At 41.2% G+C, this 21,986-nt stretch overlaps 1 protein-coding gene across 4 annotated transcripts in view; it reads left to right on the forward strand.

Annotated features, from left to right (window-relative positions):
* Positions 1 to 21,986, forward strand: part of LOC144596636 (parkin coregulated gene protein homolog) — a 184,265-nt gene that overhangs the window by 93,558 nt on the left and 68,721 nt on the right. For all 4 annotated transcript variants that reach the window (XR_013547638.1, XM_078405216.1, XM_078405214.1 and 1 more), the window contains 2 exons: positions 349 to 520; positions 7,893 to 8,042. Coding sequence is in view for 3 of the 4 variants with exons in the window: in XM_078405216.1 (XP_078261342.1) it covers positions 349 to 520; positions 7,893 to 8,042 (322 nt within the window). In the remaining variant the exon portion in view is untranslated. The remainder of the gene's footprint in view (positions 1 to 348; positions 521 to 7,892; positions 8,043 to 21,986) is intronic.

Genomic DNA, 21,986 nt, shown 5'->3' on the forward strand with positions numbered 1-21,986 from the left:
GTTGCTGTACAGTTGAGCCATGATCTGATTAAATATTCTAAAGACTGAAATGTCAACACCTTTCATTGCATTATTTTGCAAAACATCGGTGTGATAATGCTGTTAAGGAAATCTCAGTGCATACTTTTTGCTGATATTGGATCATTGATTGGCATCTTGCCAGAAATAAATTGACCCACTGAGAGATTACACTTAAGGTGAATGGTTTCACCTTCCATTGAAATTTCCTAAATGGATAAGAAAGAGCATGCTAAATCTAACTCAAAAATAAATTGTGAAATTAATAGGTTTTAACTGTTTTTTATCATAGCGAGGGAACACCTCTAAGATGTCACTATTTTCTTACAGGTGGAGATTGAGAAATTAGACTATCACCATTACCTGCCTCTGTTTTTTGATGGTCTCTGTGACACTATGCACCCATATGACTTCTTTGCACGTCAGGGGATACACGACATGCTGGAACATGGTGGTATGAAGATTCTTCCCGTTGTTCCTCAGGTTATCATTCCAATAAAAAGTAAGGATTGAAATGTAGTATTGTTCACATTTCCCCCTTATTGAAGTTACAATGCTTTTCCCTTGAGATTCTTGAGTGTTCAACACAATTAAGAAAAAGCCTGCAACTGGAGTTCTAATTAATAATACCATGGAAGAGATTCCAATACGCTTTCTTTCAGTAAAATGTTTCATGTAAGGGGAAGGAAGGGCTCTCGCAAACCACTGTCCCAAGGCCCTCAACACCTGAAACAATCTACTTGCCATTTTCATTCTAAGTGATGAGCCTGATATTTCACTGATTGGAATCCCTCCCCTCCACTTTACATAATTTCATAGTATACAACATAGAAACAGGCCCTTCGGCCCACAATGTCCATACCAGGTTAAACTAATCTCCTCTGCCTGTATGTGATCCATATCCCTCCATTCCCTGCATATCCATGTGCCTGTCCAAAAGCCTTTTAAATGCCACTGTACATCTGCCTCCACCAACACTGGCAGCACGTTCCAGGCACCAACCATCCTCTGTGTAAAAATGTTGCCCGCACATTTCCTTTAGATTTTGCCACTCCCAAAACTACGCCCTCTAATCTTTGACATTTCCACCTTGGGAGAAAGGTTCTGACTGTCTACCCAATGTATGCTTTGCATTATTTTACAAACTTCTATCAGGTGCCCCCTCAACCTCTGACCTTCAGAGAAAAAGGTGGGATATTATTGAAACCCTCGAGTTAAAAAACAAAAATGGCCCAGTGAAACAGGTCTCTTTCTGCTTGTGCCCAATGCATCTACTTTAATTAGCTCTGAAGATAAGCTAGATAAAGGGATCTCTTCTGATGGAACAGAGAAGGCAAAGGAAAAGACATTTTAATTTTTGTTCAAGTCTAAAAGATTTCAATAGGATGAATAAAGGAAGATTATTAATTATGATTATGGAGTCAGTGACAAGGATGCATTGACATTGCTGAGCCTCCTCTCACCCATGCCTTCCTACAAAGCTAGCCCTGTAGCCACACTAACCTTTTTCAGACATACACTTCTCAGTGACCTTGGGGCCACACCACTTTGCCTGTAATGTACAGTGACACTAACTACTCATAGAAAACAGATCTCAGTATTGAACCCTGAATTCTCACCCACTGACTGCCATGATGGCCTGCATACAGCTTGTCAAAGGCACAGTTTGTTTCCTGTCAAGACCATAGGTATACAGCATAACCAGAGAGGAGTCAAATTTGTACTGAATAGCATCTGGAAGTCTCATCAGCACAGCAGAAATGCATCTTATTTTGACCAAATTATCAGACATTGTACGCAGGTAAGTAGCACTTGTGCTGCTATGGCACCACTGCTAAGGTGAGAGGATTAAAGTTTAAAGGAGATGTGCGGGTCAGGTCTTTTTCACTTAGAGTGTGGTAGATGCCTGGAAAGCACTGCTGGGGCTGGTGAGGGAAGCAGATAGGGTAGTGGCATTTATGAGGCTTTTAGACAGGCACATGCATAGGGAGGGAATGGGGAGATATGGATCACTTGCAGGCAGAGGATATTAGTTTAACTTGACACAGTTCAGCACGGACATTGTGGGCCGAAAAGCCTGTTTCTGTGCCATACTGTTCGATGTTCTATGAAACAGCACCTGTTGGAGTGTATCACCAAGAAACATTGTTAAGGAAGTGATGCCGGTATCATCACCACTGAGGCACCTATTGAAAGAAAATCAAAAAATTACATATGTTGGAAATCCAAAACATTAACTGTTTGGTTTTCCATGGATGCTGCATTCAACCAGCATTTTCTGCTTATATTTCCCATTAGCATAAGTATGTTCGCAGCTAAATATGGGAGAAAATACCACTTGGTAGATTTACTACACACTGTGTTGTTCTCAGTTTGCAGTTCTCGGGCACCCCCTGAAATCAGTAAGAAAAGCAACAAGACAATGCAACATGATCTTAGTTACATGGAGACTGTATCATGAAGGCTATACAGTATATGGCACCTTTGAACTCCAATTTATGTCGAGAAGGATAACATCATATCATAAAACATAGGAGCAGAATTAGTCCATTCGGTCCATCGAGTATGCTCCGCCATTCAATCATGACTGATCTATTTTTCCCTCTCAACCCCATTTTCCTGCCTTCTAACCTTTGATGCCCTTACAAATCAAGAACTTATCAATCTCTGCTGTAAAAATACCCAATCACTTGGCCTCCACAGCCACCTGTGGCAATGAATTCTACAGATTCACCACCGTCTGGCTAAAGAAATTTCTCCTTAAAGGTACGTCCTTTAATTCTTTGACTGGGGCCTCTGTCCCTTGACTCTCCAACCTCTCTCACATCCAACCTCTCTCACATCATTCCATAGATTTCAATGAGATCCCCATCATCCTTCTAAACTCCAGCCAGTACAGGCCCAGAGCTTTTAAATGCTTCTTCTACATTAACCCAATCATCTCTGGGATCACTCTCGTAAACTTCTCCAATGCCAGAACATCCTTCCTCAGATATGGGGCCCAAAACAGCTCAAAGCATGAACAGCGACACCATTTGGTGCACATCTGTTGTTGAGAAAACACAGGCATGTAGCCGTGAATAATGCACAGAAGTGCCTAGTCCAAATTTAGGTTGGGCAGCACCAGGAAATGATCATAATCTACCTGTTGAAATTGTGGTGGGACTGTATGAAGAGGTTCTAAACTTGTATCAGAGAACCTCCCGGAACTGGATGGACAATCTTGTAATGATCTATTGACCCTCAGTAAATTACTCCAATGAAACCTCGAGATTTGGAGCTGAGACACCCTGACTCCAATCCCTGCTCGCTTCACTTTCCTCATTATTGGTTCTTTGCAGTTTGAGTAGAACTCTGCTCATGGTGAAAAGGCATGTGAGTTGGGGGATGGAAAGATCAGTTTATTGCCCTGTAGAAGAGACTCAAGTTCTTTCTTTAAGTCACACTTCTCCTCCTGCAGAGAACAATCTTCTGATGTGCAACATCTCTGTGGACAAGTTCCCAGTTAAGTGTTTATGTGCAGCATATTTTGCTTCTGGAGAACTGTGGAGCTGCTCATGGCTGGTGTACTGACCACACACTCTTCAGCCATGAATGAAGCACAAAATGCTAGAGCAACTCAATGGGTCCGGCAGAAAACTGTGGAGGGAATGGTCATCTGTCTGCAGATACTGCCTAAGCCGCTGAGTTCTTCCAGTGCTTTGTGTTTTTCTCAAGATTCCAGCATCTGCAGTTCCTGGTTCCTCTAACTCAGTGATTCCTGATTCCCAGTTGAGAGAGAATTTGGGCCAAGAAGTTACTTGAGATATTTGCAAGGTTACCAGACATCTCTAATATACAGTGCATTCAGAAAGTATTCAGACCCCTTCACCTTTTCCACATTTTGTTACGTTACAGCCTTATTTTAAAATGGATTAAATTCATTTTTTTTATCATCAATCTACACACACCAGAATAAAAAAGCAAAAACAGGTGTTTAGAAATTTTTGCAAAGTAATTAAAAAGAAATAACTGAAATATCACATTTGCATAAGTATTCAGACCCTTTACTCAGTACTTTGTTGAGGCACCTTTGGCAGTAATTACAGCCTCAAGATTTCTTGGGTATGGCGCTACAAACTTGGCACACCTGTATTTGGGTAATTTCTCCCATTCTCTGCAGATCCTCTCAAGCTCTGTCAGGTTGGATGGGGAGCGTCGATGCACAGCTATTTTCAGGTCCCTCCAGAGATGTTCGTTCGGGTTCAAGTCCTGGCTCTGGCTGGACCACTCAAGAACATTCACAGACTTGTCACGAAGCCTCTCCTGCGTAGTCTTGGCTGTGTGCTTAGGGTCATTGTCCTGTTGGAAGGTGAACCTCCACCACAGTCTGAGGTCCAGAACGCCCTGGAACAGGTTTTCATCAAAGATCTCTCTGTGCTTTGCTCCGTTTATCTTTCCCTCGATCCTGACTAGTCTCCCAGTTCCTGCCACTGAGAAACATCCTCACAGCATGATGCTGCCACCACCATGCTTCACTGTAGGTATGGTTTTGACCAGGTGATGAGCGGTGCCTGGTTTCCTCCAGACATGACGCTTGGCATTCAGGCCAAAGAGTTCAATCTTGGTTTCATCAGACCAGAGAATCTTGTTTCTCATGGTCTGAGAGTCCTTTAGCTGCCTTTTGGCAAACTACAAGTGGGCTGTCATGTGCCTATTACTGAGGAGTGGCTTCTGTCTAGCCATTCTACAATAAAGGCCTGATTGGTGGAGTGCTGCAGATATAGTTGTCCTTCTGGAAGGTTCTCCCATCTTCACAGAGGAACTCTGGAGCTCTGTCAGAGTGACCATCAGGTTCTTGGTCACCACCCTGACCAAGGCCCTTCTCCCTCGATTGCTCAGTTTGGCTGGGAGGCCAGCTCTATGAACTGTGCTCTGGAACCTGCAATGTTGCAGAAATTGTTTTATACCCTTCCCTAGATCTGTGTCTCGACACAATCCTGTCTCGAGGTCTACGGCCAATTCCGTCGTCTTCATGGCTTGGTTTTTGCTCTGACATGCACTGTCAACTGTGGGACCTTATATAGACAGATGTGCCTTTCCAAATCATGTCCAATCAATTTAATTTACCACTGGTGTACTCCAATCAAGTTGTAGAAACATCTCAAGGATAATCAATGGAAACAGGATGAACCTAAGCTCAATTTTGAATGTCACTGCAAAGGGTCCGAATACTTATGTAAATGTGATATTTCAGTTATTTCTTTTTAATTACTTTGCAAAAATTTCTAAACACCTGTTTTTGCTTCTTCATTCTGGGGTATTGTGTGTAGATTGATGATAAAAAAAATGGATGTAATCAATTAAAAAATTTAAAAATAAGGCTGTAACGTAACAAAATGTGGAAAAAGTGAAGGAGTCAGAATACTTTCTGAATGCACTGTAAATATTACCATTGAATGTACATCAGATGATACTGCTGTCTCACACCTGCATTTTTAGACAATATATTATGAAGACAGGTTACTTAAATTTGCAGATACAAGGAACTGCAGATGCTGGTTTACAAAAAAAAGACAAAGTGTTGGAGTAACTCACAGTCTGTAGAGGCATCCCGACTCGAATCATCACCTTTCCATGTTCTCCAGAGATGCTGCCTGACCCACAGAGTTACTCCAACACTTAGTGTCTTTTTTCGTTTAAATTTTGGTTTGGAACCTTGTGAGTGGGTAGGCAGGTAGAACCTATCAGTGGCAGAATGCAAGACAAAAGGGGATAATGTTAAAATTGAAGACATATTTAGTTAAAATGAAAACAGGAAGCACTTTTTCCACACAAAAGCTTCCAAAAATCTTAAACTTCTTTGCAAAAGTTATGGATCCTGCGTCAGTTGAAAATTTCCAGTTTGAAGATGACAGGTTTTTTTAATGAGATTATTTGTTCATGCCTTTTAATTTTGTGCAACTAATTGGCCTTTAAATTTCCAGTAATTCAGTATTCTAGTTTATTAATCAATCGTTCAATCTCGTGACCTGAAATGAAACATTTCAGAAAAAAATTACATTTAAAGCAGTCAGATAGCTTTTCTTGTCATTTCTTTCACTTACTTTGTTTTGTATTTTATATTAAAAGAACCAATTCCATTCCATGATGTTTCAATCAAAACCACTTAAATACATTTCTGATAAATATTGTTAAGCTGTAAAAAAAAATGTTTTTCAATCATGAGGCATGATGATAAATGCCTATGTGAAGAAATGTAACATCTTTTCTTTTTAAGCAACATTATTGTATCAAACGCTCTCAGATAAGGCACATATTGAGCCAAATACAAAACAATTCTTTTGCCCTAACATCGTGCTTTGATATTTGGCAGCTTTCTTCCTTGTTCTTTTAAAAGTGCTGACTCTTGCTAACGTATAATTCCATGGCTGCCACCCTCAAAGAAAATGTGCCCCTATCTTGGAGAAACTGTTGTTTGCAAACTGATTTCAATATCTTTGGAAAGCACCTGCTAAGACTGTGCATAATAGAGCCCCAATTCTCCCCTTCTTGAGGTTCCTGCCTGCTTTAGGTCAGTATTTCATCTATTAAGCCTGTAAAGCCCACTAAATTCAAGTCAAGAATATCAAGAAAGAGTGTACAAACAGAAAAGTAATATCTCAATTTTAATTATCTCTATTGGCAGTTTCCGCCAAACCTACTTTCGCAGACTATAGAAACAAGCAACTGCAGACGCTGGTTTTGCAACACCCATTTCAAAGGAGCTAAATAAGATTTTTATCCATAAAACTATATTCATTGTTATGCAGAGCTATAGATTTTTTTAAACTTTTATAAAATGGAAAATTATAAATATTATCCTTAAAATACCAACTGGCAGTTTGATGCAACTAATGTTTTATTCACAATTTCATCATTGAGATTGTTAGAAAGGTCAGTAACCTATTGTACCAGTAACAATCAATGAAGTCTTTTTCAAATGTATACAGTAAAGTAGCAATTTGCAACAAAATCCATTGTTTCAGAAGTTAATGTGTCTTTTGTAATATTGGTGTTGGTGTGTTTTGACATCTTAAATGACAGCATTGTTCAATGTATCAACTATTTGTTCAAATTTTAATCAGAATGTCTCTATGTAAGCTGTTCTCAAGCTAAAGAATTCTGGGGGAGGTCTGGATCTGGAGGTGTTACTTATAAAAATACATTATACTTACCTTTTAACACAGTCAAATTGTTCCCACAACAAAAGTTCATTTAGTCTATTATTCACAAAAGTGAGATTATTGTCGAGCAAAGGCTACAAAAGATGTTTCATAAAGGTCATCGTTACAAAAGGGAATAATCATGTGTTGCCACATAGATATGAGAACTAGCTTGCATGTTAATGCTTTTGTTTGTGACTAATAGAAGCTTACCAAATTATTTGTAAACATTTGTCTCTTTGTACGAAAAAAAAACTATGATTTACAGAATTTATTCATTGGACTGCCTTCAATGATTTCTCAGTAATAAGCTCAAAACATAGATGCCCAATTGTTTGAAGTGAAAGTATCTGTTGTTGTGGAACGTTGCACATTAGCACAGTTCCACCAGCCCTATGGTACATGCTGTGATTTGGACGGAGCAGTGAGCAGTCTGCAAAATGAATAAATGAACTGTATTCCGGGGGTTAGTGAAGAGTCAGCTCAAATTGTGGGAACAAATAACAGTCAAGACAAGGCAGTGTTTTATAACATCAGTGGTGCAATCCATCTTTGGAATTCTTCAAAGCCCTGCTAATAAAGGCTTACTTGCAATCCCCAGCAGAGAATAATTTAATTAAATTTATCCATTAAAGTTTCCTCTTCACAAAGACCCATCATTCTTTTCTCTCTCCCCTTCTGTCTCTGCAGATGCGCTTAACACTCGGAATAAGCAAATCATTTGCATCACGCTGAAAGTCCTCCAGCACCTGGTTGTGTCAGCTGACATGGTGGGTGAAGCCTTAGTGCCTTATTATCGACAAATCCTCCCCGTCCTGAACATTTTCAAGAACGTGAACGGTAAGTCATCAGGCAGACATCAGTCCTCACGTTCCCCTCTGCAGGTGTTTTGTACAAGACAGAGTGAGGATGCAAAGTGCATCTGCTATAATTACAGTTAAGATCTTGATATATCTCATCCACCTGAAGCCTAACGGTTGCTGTGGACCTGTCTGTACTGTGCATCCAATTAATTTAATATATACATGAGATTTAATCCTCAATTTTGACCAAACCTGCAATGTTGAAATCAAAGTGGAGTCATGATGGATTCCCAATGCACCTCCACCATATTCCAGGCCTCAATTCCATTCTCACTGAGCAGGTACGATTAAAATGGTGGATAATCTTGGAGACACAAGAAACTGCAGATGCTGGAATCTTGATCAAAACACAAAGTGCTAGAGGAATTCAGCAAGACACGGCACCATCTGTGTAGAGAATTGACAGATGACGTTTTAGGTCAGGATCAGTCTGAAGAAGAATCCCGACCCAAAACGTCTCCTGCCATTACCACCACAGATACTACCTGACCCATTGAGTTCCCGCAGCACTTTGTGTTTTACTGACTATAAGTAATTACATTGATGTGCTAGAAGAAAGAAGTGTGACAAAGTTGAGTTCTTTGAGATTATCCTTTTCATTTCTTGGTAACCACATGTTCAGTTACTTATACCTTTGAGCTTCAGTGGCCTTAATTTTAAGTTATTTCTGATTGTCCCACACTATATCCTCTAAAATATAAATAATACCTTTCTCAGTATTATTGTATTTTTTTGAAGAATCCCACTTTCCCCTTCTCTGTCATGACTGCTGAGGTACTGTTTCATTGACACTGGGCGAATGTCCACCCAGGGATCTTTGACTTGGAAGTTACTTCGATAATTAATCAGATCTTCGCAACCCAACAGCAAATTTTCAAAATTTCTCTCACTTCAGGTAGCCCCGGCATTCCCTCTCTCTCTATCCCTCCCCCACCCGTCGCACTAGCTTCTCATTTTCACCCTGCAAACAGCTTACAATGGACTGTTTCCTTTATCATCGTTACCTTTTTGCGTATCTTTCATTCATTGTTCTTTATCTCTCCACATCAATGTCTATATCTCTCGTTTCCCTTATCCCTAACCAGTCTGAAGAAGGGTCTTGACCTGAAACATCACCTATTCCTCTCCGGAGATGCTGCCTGTCCCGCTGAGTTACTCCAACTTTTTGTGATTATAACATTACAACACTGTAATACTACATTCTGCATACTGGTATTTTTCTATTTACATGTATGGATTGATTGTACTGTAGGAGGAAACCAGAGAATATCTAGTTTAGCTAGCTTAGTTTAGTTTATTATTGTCACGTGTACCAAGGTACAGCGGAAAGCTTTTATGTTGCATGTTATCCAGTCATTGAAAGGACTATACATGATTGCAATCAAGCTGTCCACAGTGTACAGATACAGGATAAAAGGAATAATGTTTAGTGCAAGATAAAGTCCGATTAAAGATTGTCCAATGGTCTTCAATATGGTAGATGTTGACAGGACCCCTCTCGAGTTGGTGATAGGATGGTTTAGTTGCCTGATAACATCTGGGAATTTTAGCAACAGCTTTGGATATGGGAGGAAACCAGAGTACTTGGAGGAAACCCACATAGAGAAACATAGAAAATAGGTGCAGGAGTAGAGCATTCGGCCCTTCGAGCCAGCACCGCTGTTCAATATGATCATGGCTGATCATCAAAAATCAATACTCCTTGATTCTGTTAGCCCTAAGACTTAAATCTAACTCTCTCTTGAAAACATCCAGTGAATTAGCCTCCACTGCCTTTTCTTGCAGAGAATTCCACAGATTCACAACTCTCTGGGTGAAGAGATTTTGCCTCATCTCAGTCCTAAATGGCCCACCCCTTATTCTTAAACTGTGACCCCTGGTTCTGGACTCCCCCAACATCAGGAGAAGTTTCCTGCATCTAGCCTGTCCAATCCCTTAAGAATTTTATATGTTGCTATAAGATCCCCTCTCATTCTTCTAAATTCCAGTGAATACAAGCCCATTCGACCCATTCTTTTATCATATGTCAGTCCCGCCATCCCGGGAATTAACCTGGAGAACCTACGCAGCACTCCCTCAATAGCAAGAATGTCCTTCCTCAAATTAGGAGACCAAAACTGCACACAATACTCCTGGTGTGGTCTCACCAGGACCCTGTACAACTGCAAAAGGACTTCCTTGCTCCTGTAGTCAAATCCTCTCGCAATGAAGGCCAACATGCCATTAGCTTTCTTCACTGCCTGCTGTCCCTACACACTTACTTTCAGTGACTGATGTACAAGGACACCCAGGTCTCGTTGTACCTCCCCTTTTCCTAATCTGACACCATTCAGATAATAATCTGCTTCTTGTTCTTGCCACCAAAGTGGATAACCTCACATTTATCCACATTGTACTGCATCTGCCATGCATCTGCCCACTCACCCAACCTATCCAAGTCACCCTGCAGCCTCAAAGCATCCTCCTCGCAGCTCACACTGCCACCCAGCTTTTTGTCATCCGCAATCTTTGAGATGTTACATTTAATTCCATGGGGGAAGATGCAAAATCGACACAGACAGCGCTTGAAGCCAGGACTGAACCCTGCTCTTTGAGGGACAGGATGTATCTGAAGATAGAGGTATAGACTTGGGAGCATGGTAGTAAATTACCATTACAAGCATATCAGGCTGCTGCTCTTCCAATCTAAACATCTATCATCAGATGTCCCTGAGGAGGATATTACAAGATTGTCTGGGCTGGGAACAACTTTACCAGTTCTGGATTTAATACCACATCAGTGTCAGCTGACCCACTGGTTTTGTTCTTTTGTTTTTTTGTGTTTTAATATAGTGGTAACCTTACAATTATAATTATCCATCACATAGACCAGTTCTTTCACCATTAACTCCATCTACACCACTTTGGCTCGGAAAACAGCTAACATAATGAAAGACTTGTACCTACCCGGTCATTCCTTCTTCATCCTGTTCTCGTCTGGCAGAGGTATTGAAGGTACTGAAGTGTGAAAGCGCAAACGCCCAGACACAGGAACAGCTTCTTCCCCTCTACTATTGGGCTTCTAAATGGTCTTTCGATAAGCTGGGGTGCTGTTCAATTCACCTCTATCTGATTGAGGATATTGAACTTTGTCTATGGAACTGATGTGCTACAATGCTGAGGACTATATTCTTCATTCTGTATCTTTGCTCTATCTATTGTACTTGAGTTTGTACTTTGAGTATTGTACTTGAGTTTGAGTATTTATTTAATAGTATTATCGTATCTGTTTGGATATCATTCAAAACAAAGCTTTTCACTGTACCTCGGTACAGGTGACAATAATAAACCTAAACCTGAAGCTAAACTTGCCGAGCCAGTTTTGACCAGAGTGAAGGATCAAACATATTGCCACAAATCTAGGCAAAATCTAAGCATTTAGGCCAAAGCAGTGAGGATAGATTTTGTTCCCTGGAGGGCATTCATGAACCAGATGGGTTTTTATACATTCCATGGTTTCATGGTTATTACTGTTGACCAGTGTATTTTTTAAAATTTCAAGTTATAACTTGACTTTAAATCATCAACTGTGAATTTCATTGTTCCTTTCTGATTTGTCCATCTGAATTACCGGTGTCCAGTAATTTAAACACTGCCTGGTCGCTACTTCCTGTTATTCATGTTGTTTTGTGGTGTCAAGAACTGGTAAGTGGATGCAGAACTCGTGTAGCCTGACTTGCCTGTTATCCTTTTCTTCGCTGGCTCTGGAGAGGGGAAAGGGGGGAGGGGGTGGAGAGGGGATTGGGAGGGGGGAGATGGAAGGGGGACGGGGAGGGGGGAGATGGAAGGGGGAAAGGGAGGGGGGAGGGGACAGGTAGGGGAGGGGCAGGGAGGGGGAGGGGAGGGGACGGGGTGGGCGAAGAAGGGAGGAGGGGGAGGGGGAGAGAGGGGGAGGGGGAAGGGTGGGGGGGGAACGGAGGGGGTGAATGGTGAGGGGGAGGGGAAGTGGGGGGTAGAGAGGAGGGGAGGGGGGCGATTGGGGGGGGGAGGGGGGAGTGAGGGAGAAGAAGGTGCTGCACCAATGCAGGAGAGGTTTGGGTCTACTTGGTCTAGTATCCCTTTAAATCTTTCCTATACATGTACAAAGTGTTAAGGTTAGTCCCTTAGACACTTATTTGCTGGAGTGCCAAAACCAAGTTTGCATCAAAATTTTATTACTTATGCATAGCTTACTGTTAGAAAGAAACTTACTTGTTTCAAAGCACATGTTAAGTTTCCTGCTTATTGGCACCAAAGAAACTTAAATATTTTCAGGCAGAGTTGGTGCTAAAATTGTGGTATTTGGACTGTATGCATAATACTAATGGTGGGTACTCCACATCCCAAAGACATGGCGGGGTAGATTAATTGGTGACTGTAATTTGCTCCCAGCAAATAGAATGTTTATGGAATCTGGAGATAGTTGATGGATAATAAAAATAAGGTTTAATGTTATATTAGTATATTTGGGTGATAGATGGTTAGCACAGATTTGATGGGTTGAAGGAACTATTTCTGTGCTGATTCTTTGTAATGTGCTGAATCTCTTTATACTGGCTTTCATTTAATATAATTATTTTACAAAATATGGACATCAGTGGAAAAGCAAGTGTTCATTAACCATCCTCAAGTGCTGCTGAGGATATGATTGTCAGACAACCTCTTGAGATGTTACAGTTTGTGTTGAAGTTATACCCACAATGCCAACAACTAGGGAATATTGGTCCAAGAATGAGAATGAGGAGTCATAAGTCATGATTATGTATAACATGGAGAGTAACTTGCAAGAAATGCAAGTAAAGGGCACAGTGACGCAGATGGTAGAGCAGCCGCCTCACATCACTAGAGACTCAGGGTCGATCCTGACCTCGGGTGCTGTCTGAGCAAAGTTTGCATGTTCTCCCTGTGACTGCATGGGTTTCCTCCAGGTAATGCATTTTACACCCATATTCCAAAGACATGCAGGGCTTATAGGTTATTCGGCCCCTGTAAAATTGCCTCTAATATGTAGGAAATGGGTGCGAATGTAGGATAACATAGAACTAGTGTGAATGGGTGATCAATGGTCGGCATGGACTCAGTGGGCCGAAAGGCCTGTTTCCATGCTGTATCTCTCAATGATAGTAAACTAAACTATTGATGTTCTGATGAATCTACTTTTTCTTGCCCTGAAAGATGTAAGAGCATGAATATTTGAGGGAAGTGCTATTGAAGAAGCTTGGTGAGTTGATACACACCTGTAGCACGATGCTCCCGAATTGTAAGCTGTTAATGTTTTGAATGCAGGTTTGACAGTGATTTGGGTTTTGTTGGTTTAAGGGCCTGGTTCACGGTAACAAGGCATAAACTGGATTTACTTCCAGTTTACTAATAGCAGTATTAAGAAATTTTTAATTTTAAAAGTGGTTAAATGGATTTTTGTGCAGAGTGTGGACATTCTTTGAAAATGTACGGGAGATGCATATCTCGTTTCTGGGGTGCATATCTGGGTTGGGAGCCTACTTTAAATGTAATCGCTGATGGCCATAAACATCGCGAATCAATTGAAAGAAACAACGTGGAAACCGGCCTTTCAGCCCATGAAGTCCACACTGACCATTGACAACAAAATGGCGACTTACCTGCGGTCCGTTTGTCTCTGTGTTTTGTTGTTTTTTTTGTCTTAATTGTAGTTGTGATGTCGTGTTTTTGTGTTTGTGTACTATGGGTGTATGTGGGGGGGGAGGGGGGGAACTGTAAACTTGTAGATGTGTTCCTTCCGAACGGAGACCCGACCTTTGTTTTCTGGGTCGGGTCTCCGTTCCTGCTGCGGCCTACCATCGGCCCAACTCCTGGAGCTGGCGGCCTCCAGGGCTCTGGTTCGCAGAGCCCGTGGACCGGACTCACCATCAGCGGAGCCGGCCGTCCTCGGAGGCTGCGGGAGCGGCTGCGACTCGCCTTAGGCTCGGCCCGCGTGGATGCCGACATTGGGAGCAGCGGCAGTGTGTTCGCCCGCCCCGGATCGCGGGGCTTGGGTCAGCCCGCTGCAGACCTTTCACCGTCCGGCGCGGCCTGGAACGTGGCAACGACACCAGCCTGACCGCGGGAGAAGTTGGCAGGGGAAGGGAAAAGACATTCTGGCCTTCCATCACAGTGAGGAGGAGACTGGAGGAGACTCACTGTGATGGATGTTTCTTTTTTTTTGTGTGTTGGTTGGGGTTGTGTAATTTGCTTGTTTTATTGCTTTTATTATTGGACTGTGGGTGACTAAATTTTGTCCAAAAAACAAGTTTTTTGGACGACAAATAACGATATCTTGAATCTTGAATCTTGATCACCCGTTCACACTAGTTCTATGTTATCCCACTTAAGCATCCACTCCTTCCACACAAGGGTAAATTTACAGAGGCCAATTAAACTACATACTCGCACCTTCTTGGGATATGGGACGAAACCAGAGCACCAGAAAGAAACCTATGCGGCCACAGGAAGAATGTGTAAACGCCACCCGAGGTCAGGATCAAACCCGGGTCTCGGGCGCTATGATGCAGCAGCTCTAACAGCCACGCCACTGTGCCACCTGGTAGGATTCAGGAGAGGAATTGCTTGCAGCAAGATTATCGGCTTCTGGGCTGCTCTCCACAGTTTCCATGTAGCCGTTTCAATTAATCTTCTGATCAATATTGATGTTTCTTACAAGTAAATATTGGAAGAGTTCATCTATGGTATACATTGAATGTCAGTTCAAGGTGGTTAGATTCACCTTTGATTGAAGTGTTGAATTTTTCTTTGCCTGTCACTTTTTATGTCACGTGTTATGTGACACAAACTGCTTTGTTATCTGAAAGGTTGCAAGTGGAATGAAGTGAACAATCCCACTTCGAGCATAATGGGATGTCATAGGTGAAGCAGCTGAAGATGATTGAGTCTAGAACAGTGTCTTGGTCAGCTGAGTCTAGAACACTGTGGGGAGCTGAGTCTATGACACTGCCCTGGGGAGATGAGTCTCGGGCACTGCCCTGGGGAGATGAGTCTAGTACACTGTGGGGAGCTGAGTCTCGGACCTGTCCTGCTGAGCTCCTGTGTTGGGATTGAGTTGCTTTATCTTCAAAAACCACAGTAAATTTCCATTGATTAGGTTCATAGAATCTAGACTTTTTCTTGATTTTCATTTACTTCAATTTTGCCTGGGCTCTCTAATGTCAAGGGCATCCTCTTACACAGAAGTTCTGGAATTCAGCATTATACAAATGTTCGAATGTACTTATCCCAGTTCAAAGGCTTAGTTTTTCCCTGTCTGCATTTTGTATAAACAATCCACACAGCCAAGAGGATTCTTCTTTCTCATTTTCATTTTAAAAAGCTTTTCATTTCAAAAATTTAAATCAGTATCAATTCCACCTCACCTTTACATGTCTCATAAGAATTTACTTCATATCTGATTTAAAAAAACATGAAGTAGCAAGCTCCTTAATAGCTATTCTCAGTAGAAAGGCTATATGTAACTGCCATTGTGTAAAAGACTACAATGAATCTCAGCTTCAAAAATGATGACTATTGCATGAAAGGGGATAAAAATTCTGAAGCTAGCACTAACTTTTTATGATACAGCAATTCTAATTCAGCATTGGGATCTTGGCAACCGTGGATTTTGATATCTTTAAAGGTCATCAAGACCACTACAATCATCAGAACATCTTGCATTTATACAGCAGTCTTAATGTAGATAAACCTCCCAAGATTTGTTCATGGTATAATTAAGAAGTACCAAATTAAAGAGGGTATTATTAGAAGACTTAGTTTAAATGCGAAGCTTTGAGGACGGGGGAGATATGCAAGATGAAAAGATTTAAATATATTTCAGTGTCGGCCAGTTCATTTAGACTTGATCTTCAATGGTGTGAATGTCGAGGAGGCCTGAGAGAGAAAAATGTTGATGGCAATTGTAATGGAAGTTCTCTTTGAGACAGGACCTTTGACAAAAAGATAGAATTTGGGAAGAAAGATTACAATTTTAATTTGGAGGGTATTGGAGGTTGGGAGTTAACCTAGAGCAGCAAGGACGAGGGTGGTGGATGAAGAAGTTTTGATATATGACACATTAAAGGCAGTAAGGTTATGGAGGAGCTGAAACTTAATGAAGGACTGGAATAGTTAAGACAAGAAGTCACACCAGGAAGAGTAGATGGGTTGTGGAATTTCAGTACTGGTGAAGGAGAGAGAATAGGATCAACATTTCTGCATCTGGTTATCTGATTTGGTGGAGGTGCTGTCGTGTGTATTCAGGGCACATGTGGAAGCTCAGTCCAGAAATGTAGAGGGATACTTCAGAGGTTACAGAACAAGAACAGGAGGAGAAGCCATTGTTATGCTGTTGAGCATTATGCTATGCGACTGATCAGACATGAAAGAATGGGGAGAGGTGAGCAGAGGATAGGAGGATTTTACAGTGATATGGGCCAAACACGAGCACCAATTGACAGGTAACCTAGAGTGGGCTAAAGAGGGGGGAATTTAAGGAATATTTAAGGAATATCCTGCTGCAGAGAGAAGGAGAACTTCTTTGAAGTAGGCATACATTCAGGAGATTTCACAATGAAGCAGTAAAATGGAGACACAAGAAACTGCGGATGCTGGAATCTTTTCTTGTTACCAGATAGGTGTTGAGATCTGGAGTTGTGGGTATAGCTGAATTCCAGCTGAAACTAAAGCCTGGCAATGAAGATCAAGAAATCATGAAAGTCCAGAATAGGAAATGCTGCTCGAGATATTGGTGGCTACAGAGCAGGAGGAGATTGGATGTAGGGGGAGAGAAAGCCAAGGAAGGATCTCATAGAATAAATAGACAACAGACAATAGGTGCAGGAGTAGGCCATTCGGCCCTTCGAGCCAGCACTGCCATTCACTATGATCATGGCTGATCATCCACAGTCAGTACCCCGTTCCTGCTTTCTCCCCATATCATAGAAATATAGAAACATATCCCTTGACTTCATTATCTTTAAGAGCTCTATCTAACTCTCTCTTGAAAGCATCCAGAGAACTGGCCTCCACTGCCTTCTGAAGCAGAGAATTCCACAGATTCACAACTCTCTGGGTGAAATCTTTTTTCCTCATCTCCGTTCTAAATGGCCTTCCCCTTAATCTTAAACTGTGGCCCCTGGTTCTGGACTCCCCCAACATCAGGAACATGTTTCCTGCCTCTAGCATGTCCAATCCCTTAATAATCTTATATGTTTCAATAAGACCCCCTCTCATCCTTTTAAATTCCAGTGTATACAATCCCAGTCGCTCCATTCTTTCAACATATGACAGTCCTGCTATCCCGTAATCATAGAGTTAAACAGGCCCTTCTGACCAACCTGTCCTTGTTGACCCAAGTGTCTTCCCAAGTTAGTGTCATTTGCCTGCATTTGGCCCATATCTGTAAATAAATGAGAATTTTCAAAACTCTTGTCTTTTCCGATTTCGATTCAGTCTTCAGGTCAATTACCCACCATCAGAACTTTTCTCTGTACTTATGGAAAGTCATTGTTCTGTAACTTTAATTCTATTTTAGTATGAACAGAGGATCTTGACTAACTGAGTATTTCCAGCATTTTCTAATTTTATTGTGGATGGCACACACTGTAGCCAGTGGGTGGTGAATCAATAGACAATAGACAATAGACAATAGGTGCAGGAGAAGGCCATTCGGCCCTTCAAGCCAGCACCACCATTCAATGTGATCATGGCTGATCATTCTCAATCAGTACCCCGATCCTGCCTTCTCCCCATACCCCCTGACTCCGCTATCCTTAAGAGCTCTATCCAACTCTCTCTTGAATGCATTCAGAGAATTGGCCTCCACTGCCTTCTGAGGCAGAGAATTCCACAGATTCACAACTCTCTGGGTGAAAACGTTTTTCCTCATCTCCGTTCTAAATGGCTGACCCCTTATTCTTAAACTGTGGCCCCTTGTTCTGGACTCCCCCAACATTGGGAACATGTTTCCTGCCTCTAACGTGTCCAACCCCTTAATAATCTTATACGTTTCGATAAGATCTCCTCTCATCCTTCTAAATTCCAGTGTATACAAGCCTAGTCGCTCCAGTCTTTCAACATATGACAGTCCCGCTATTCCTGGAATTAACCTAGTAAACCTACGCTGCACGCCCTCAATAGCAAGAATATCCTTCCTCAAATTTGGAGACCAAAACTGCACACAGTACTCCAGGTGTGGTCTCACTAGGGCCCTGTACAACTGCAGAAGGACCTCTTTGATCAGGTGTCAATTGAATGAGTCCTTTATCTTGAAATCTATCTATATTCTTAAGTATTATTGAGCTGCACACATGCAGATTAATGGAGAGTATTCCATCACAATCCTGACCTTTCTTGTAGATTATATATATTTGGAAGTCAGGAGGTAAGTCATTCAGGACAGAATACCAAATTTTTGACCTTTTCATGAGTAACTGATGGAGTACAGTTTTAAGCTGGAAAGAATGCAGAGAAAATTTACGAGGATGTTGCCAGAACTTGAAGGCTTGTGCTATAGGTAGAGTTTGGGCGGGCTAGGACTATATTCCTTGAGGCGCAGGAGGATGAGGGGTGATCTTATAGAGGTGTACAAAATCATGAGAGGAATAGAGAGGGTAAATGCACAAGTCTTTTACCCAGAGTAGGGGAAGTGAGAGGGGAAAGATTGTAATAGGAACCTGAGGAGCAACTTTTTCATACGTAGGGTAGTGGGAAAATGGAACGAGCTGCCAGTGGAGGGAATTGAGGCAAGTACTATAACAACATTTAAAAGACATTTGGACAGATACATGGATAGGAAAGGTTTAGAGGAATATGGGGTAAACAAAGGCAGGTGGGACTAGTGTAGATGGAGCATCTTGGTCAGAATGGGTAAATTGGACCAAAAGGCATGTTTTCATGCTGTTTCACTCTATGACTGAAGAAGGGTCTCAACCCGAAACGTCACCCATTCCTTCTCTCCAGAGATGCTGCCTGAGTTACTCCAGCATTTTGTGAACCTTCACTCTATGACTATATCAGTTTATTAGCATTGATAGTTAAGTCTTGGCAATTGTTATTGAATGTCAAGGAAAATTGTTAAAATCTCTCTTGGACATAGTCTTTTACGCATGTAATTGCTTGAATGGGATGTATGAAGCCTTCTGTACAGAAACATGTCAGTGGGAGCTTAACATCATCTCACTCCCCCCACCCCCTGTGTAATGGAATTGGATATACAGTCTTGTTGTTGCATTTCCAACAGCCTGAGCACATTTCCTCCCCCTCAGGCCTTTTGTTCAATCGGCTAGTTCCTTTCTGTTGCTCAGATCAGGAAACAGGAAATTAGAGATTGGAAAAGATCAAAGGAGAAGGGAGAGGATATCAGAGTATGTGGTAAACAGGTTTCAAAGATCTGAGGATAGACATTATTCGGGATTTGTAGAGAGTGAAAGGAAAACTCCTCAAACTTCACACACACACCATCCACCAAAGTTAATCTTATATTGCACATTGATGATAGGTTGTCCATTTTTTTAAATGAATATGTGAGTCATAATACAGTCATAGAGTCATACAGTATGGAAACAGACCCTTCAGCCCAACTTGCCCACGTCGACCAACATGCCCCATCTACACTAGTCCCACTTGCCTGCGTTGGTCCCATATCCTTCTAAACCTATTCTATCCATGTATCGGTCCAAGTGTTTTTTAAACATTGTGGTAGTTCCTGACTCAACTACCTCCTCTAGCAGTTTATTCCATATACCTACCACCCTTTGTGTAAAAATGTTGCCCCTCAGGTTCCTATCAAATCTTACCCCACATCCTGAAACCTATGTTCTCTGGTTCTTGATTCTCCAAGTCTAGGTAAAAGACTGCATTTAACCAATCTATTCCTCTCGTGATCTTGTACTCCTCTATAAGATCACCCCTTATCCTCCTGTTCTCCAAAAACTAATGTTCGAGTGTACCCAACCTCTCTCTACAGCTCAGGCCCTCGAGTCCTGGCATAATCTCAACAAGATGTGTGCTTTACCCATGTGAAAGGTATGGGTTAATCACAGATTGAGATTCCAGGATGTGGTTTCTAATTTCACCATGGGGCCCAGCTTATGACAGACAGATACTTAAATGTAAAACCACAAGGTAGTCAGTACTTGTTGATCAATACCCAGCGTGAGTCACAGCTTTAAGCAAAACAGGCAAAAAATTGGAAAAATAATTTAAATTAAACAGTGACAGAGTGGGAAATTGTAACCAGAATTTGAAGGACGAATGAAGATAAACAGAAAAATATGTATACAAATGAGATTCATAAGAAGTGTAACAAAATGTGCATAAAATATCATTCCTCCGAAGATTAAAAGAGTGAGGAATACATAGTCCCTCTGAGTCTTTGTTCCTGCTTTAATGCCTAGATGTCCAATATCATTTAAAATCATCTGAAGAATATAGCTTTTTTTTAACCAATCACCCTTTTAGTCAAATTAGTAATGAATATTAAACATTATGAAAGGTCAATTAACCACTGCAAACCAGTGTGCATGAAAGAGAGACAGTATGTGTGGAAAGGAATATATGCATTTGGCAGACTAGGTGAGAGAGTGAGGTCATTTGAAATGAAGATACTATTACAAATCAATCTGCAGAATACCAATGCAATGAAATGTGGTGGCAACTGAAACATCATAGCCAGTCTAATACAGCTTGCAATCATTTTGGTGCATTTTCTTTAACATAGAATAAGCTAGGACATGTTCAAATCAGCAAAGCAATTCAGGGGTTTCAATAACATCATAAACTGTCAGAAATTAGCTATTTATAAAATTCAAAGATGTTAGTTAAGGCTGTTTCTTTCTTTCCTGTGTACATTTTATTATTACAATACAATATATGCATTATGCAACCACATGCATTTCAAGATTACATCTTCATTTTCATTATGGGGAATTATAAATCCAAACAAAAGATAACAGGAACTTGTATTTTTCATAGCATGTAAAAAACAAATTGCTGGAAGTACTCGGTGGGTCGGGCAACATCTATGGGGGGAAAGTTCCTCTAAATTTATTTGCTCCAGATTCCAGCATCTGCAGTGTGTCTCCATTTCTAATAGCATATTTAACATTCATCAACATTCTCTTAAAGCAGGCCATGTGAACATCAAACAAAACATTGAAACATAATTAGATATTAGTATTAAATGGATAAGAAAGGTTTAGAGGGTTATGGGTCAAACACGGGCAAATGAGACTAGCTTAGATGGGGCATGTAGTAGCGTGGAAGATGGAAGGCCAAGCAGCATTGTAATGGTGATGTCTTGACATAGGAAAGGCTTGGGTGAGGAATTTAGTGACAGATGGGCTGAATAGGAGTAAAACTGCGCTGTTCATCTCAATGTAAAATATGACATCCATTTTCTGAACAATCTGATTCAACCTCATCATTATCAGGAAGAGAGATGGAGTTGCTCAGACGGGAACAAAGTTTGTGATGGAAAAATGATGTTGGCTTCAATCTTCCCAATATTTAATTGGAATAAATTTCTGACCAGTGTCAAACAAATATTGTGACAGATGGAAGATCATGAGGGATTGACAATGTGATGGCAAAGCACAGTTAAATGTTGTCAATGTCTGAAGGTGTTTGATGATGATATTGTCAAGGGAGAACCATACAGATGAAAGCTAAAAGAACCAAGGGGCGATGGGGGAACTCAACAGTGGGAATGGGAAAATAAGTCTGTGCAGGTTCACACACACTGGAGTATAAATGGATCATTTGGACTAAAAGACATAAAACTAAAAGAGAAAGCATGTACAGTGCATTCAGAAAGTATTCAGACCCCTTCACTTTTTCCACATTTTGCTACGTTACAGCCTTATTTTAAAATGGATTAAATTATTTTTTTCCCTCATCA

Source organism: Rhinoraja longicauda, chromosome 9 (assembly GCF_053455715.1).
Source record: "Rhinoraja longicauda isolate Sanriku21f chromosome 9, sRhiLon1.1, whole genome shotgun sequence".
NCBI lineage: Eukaryota > Metazoa > Chordata > Chondrichthyes > Rajiformes > Arhynchobatidae > Rhinoraja > Rhinoraja longicauda.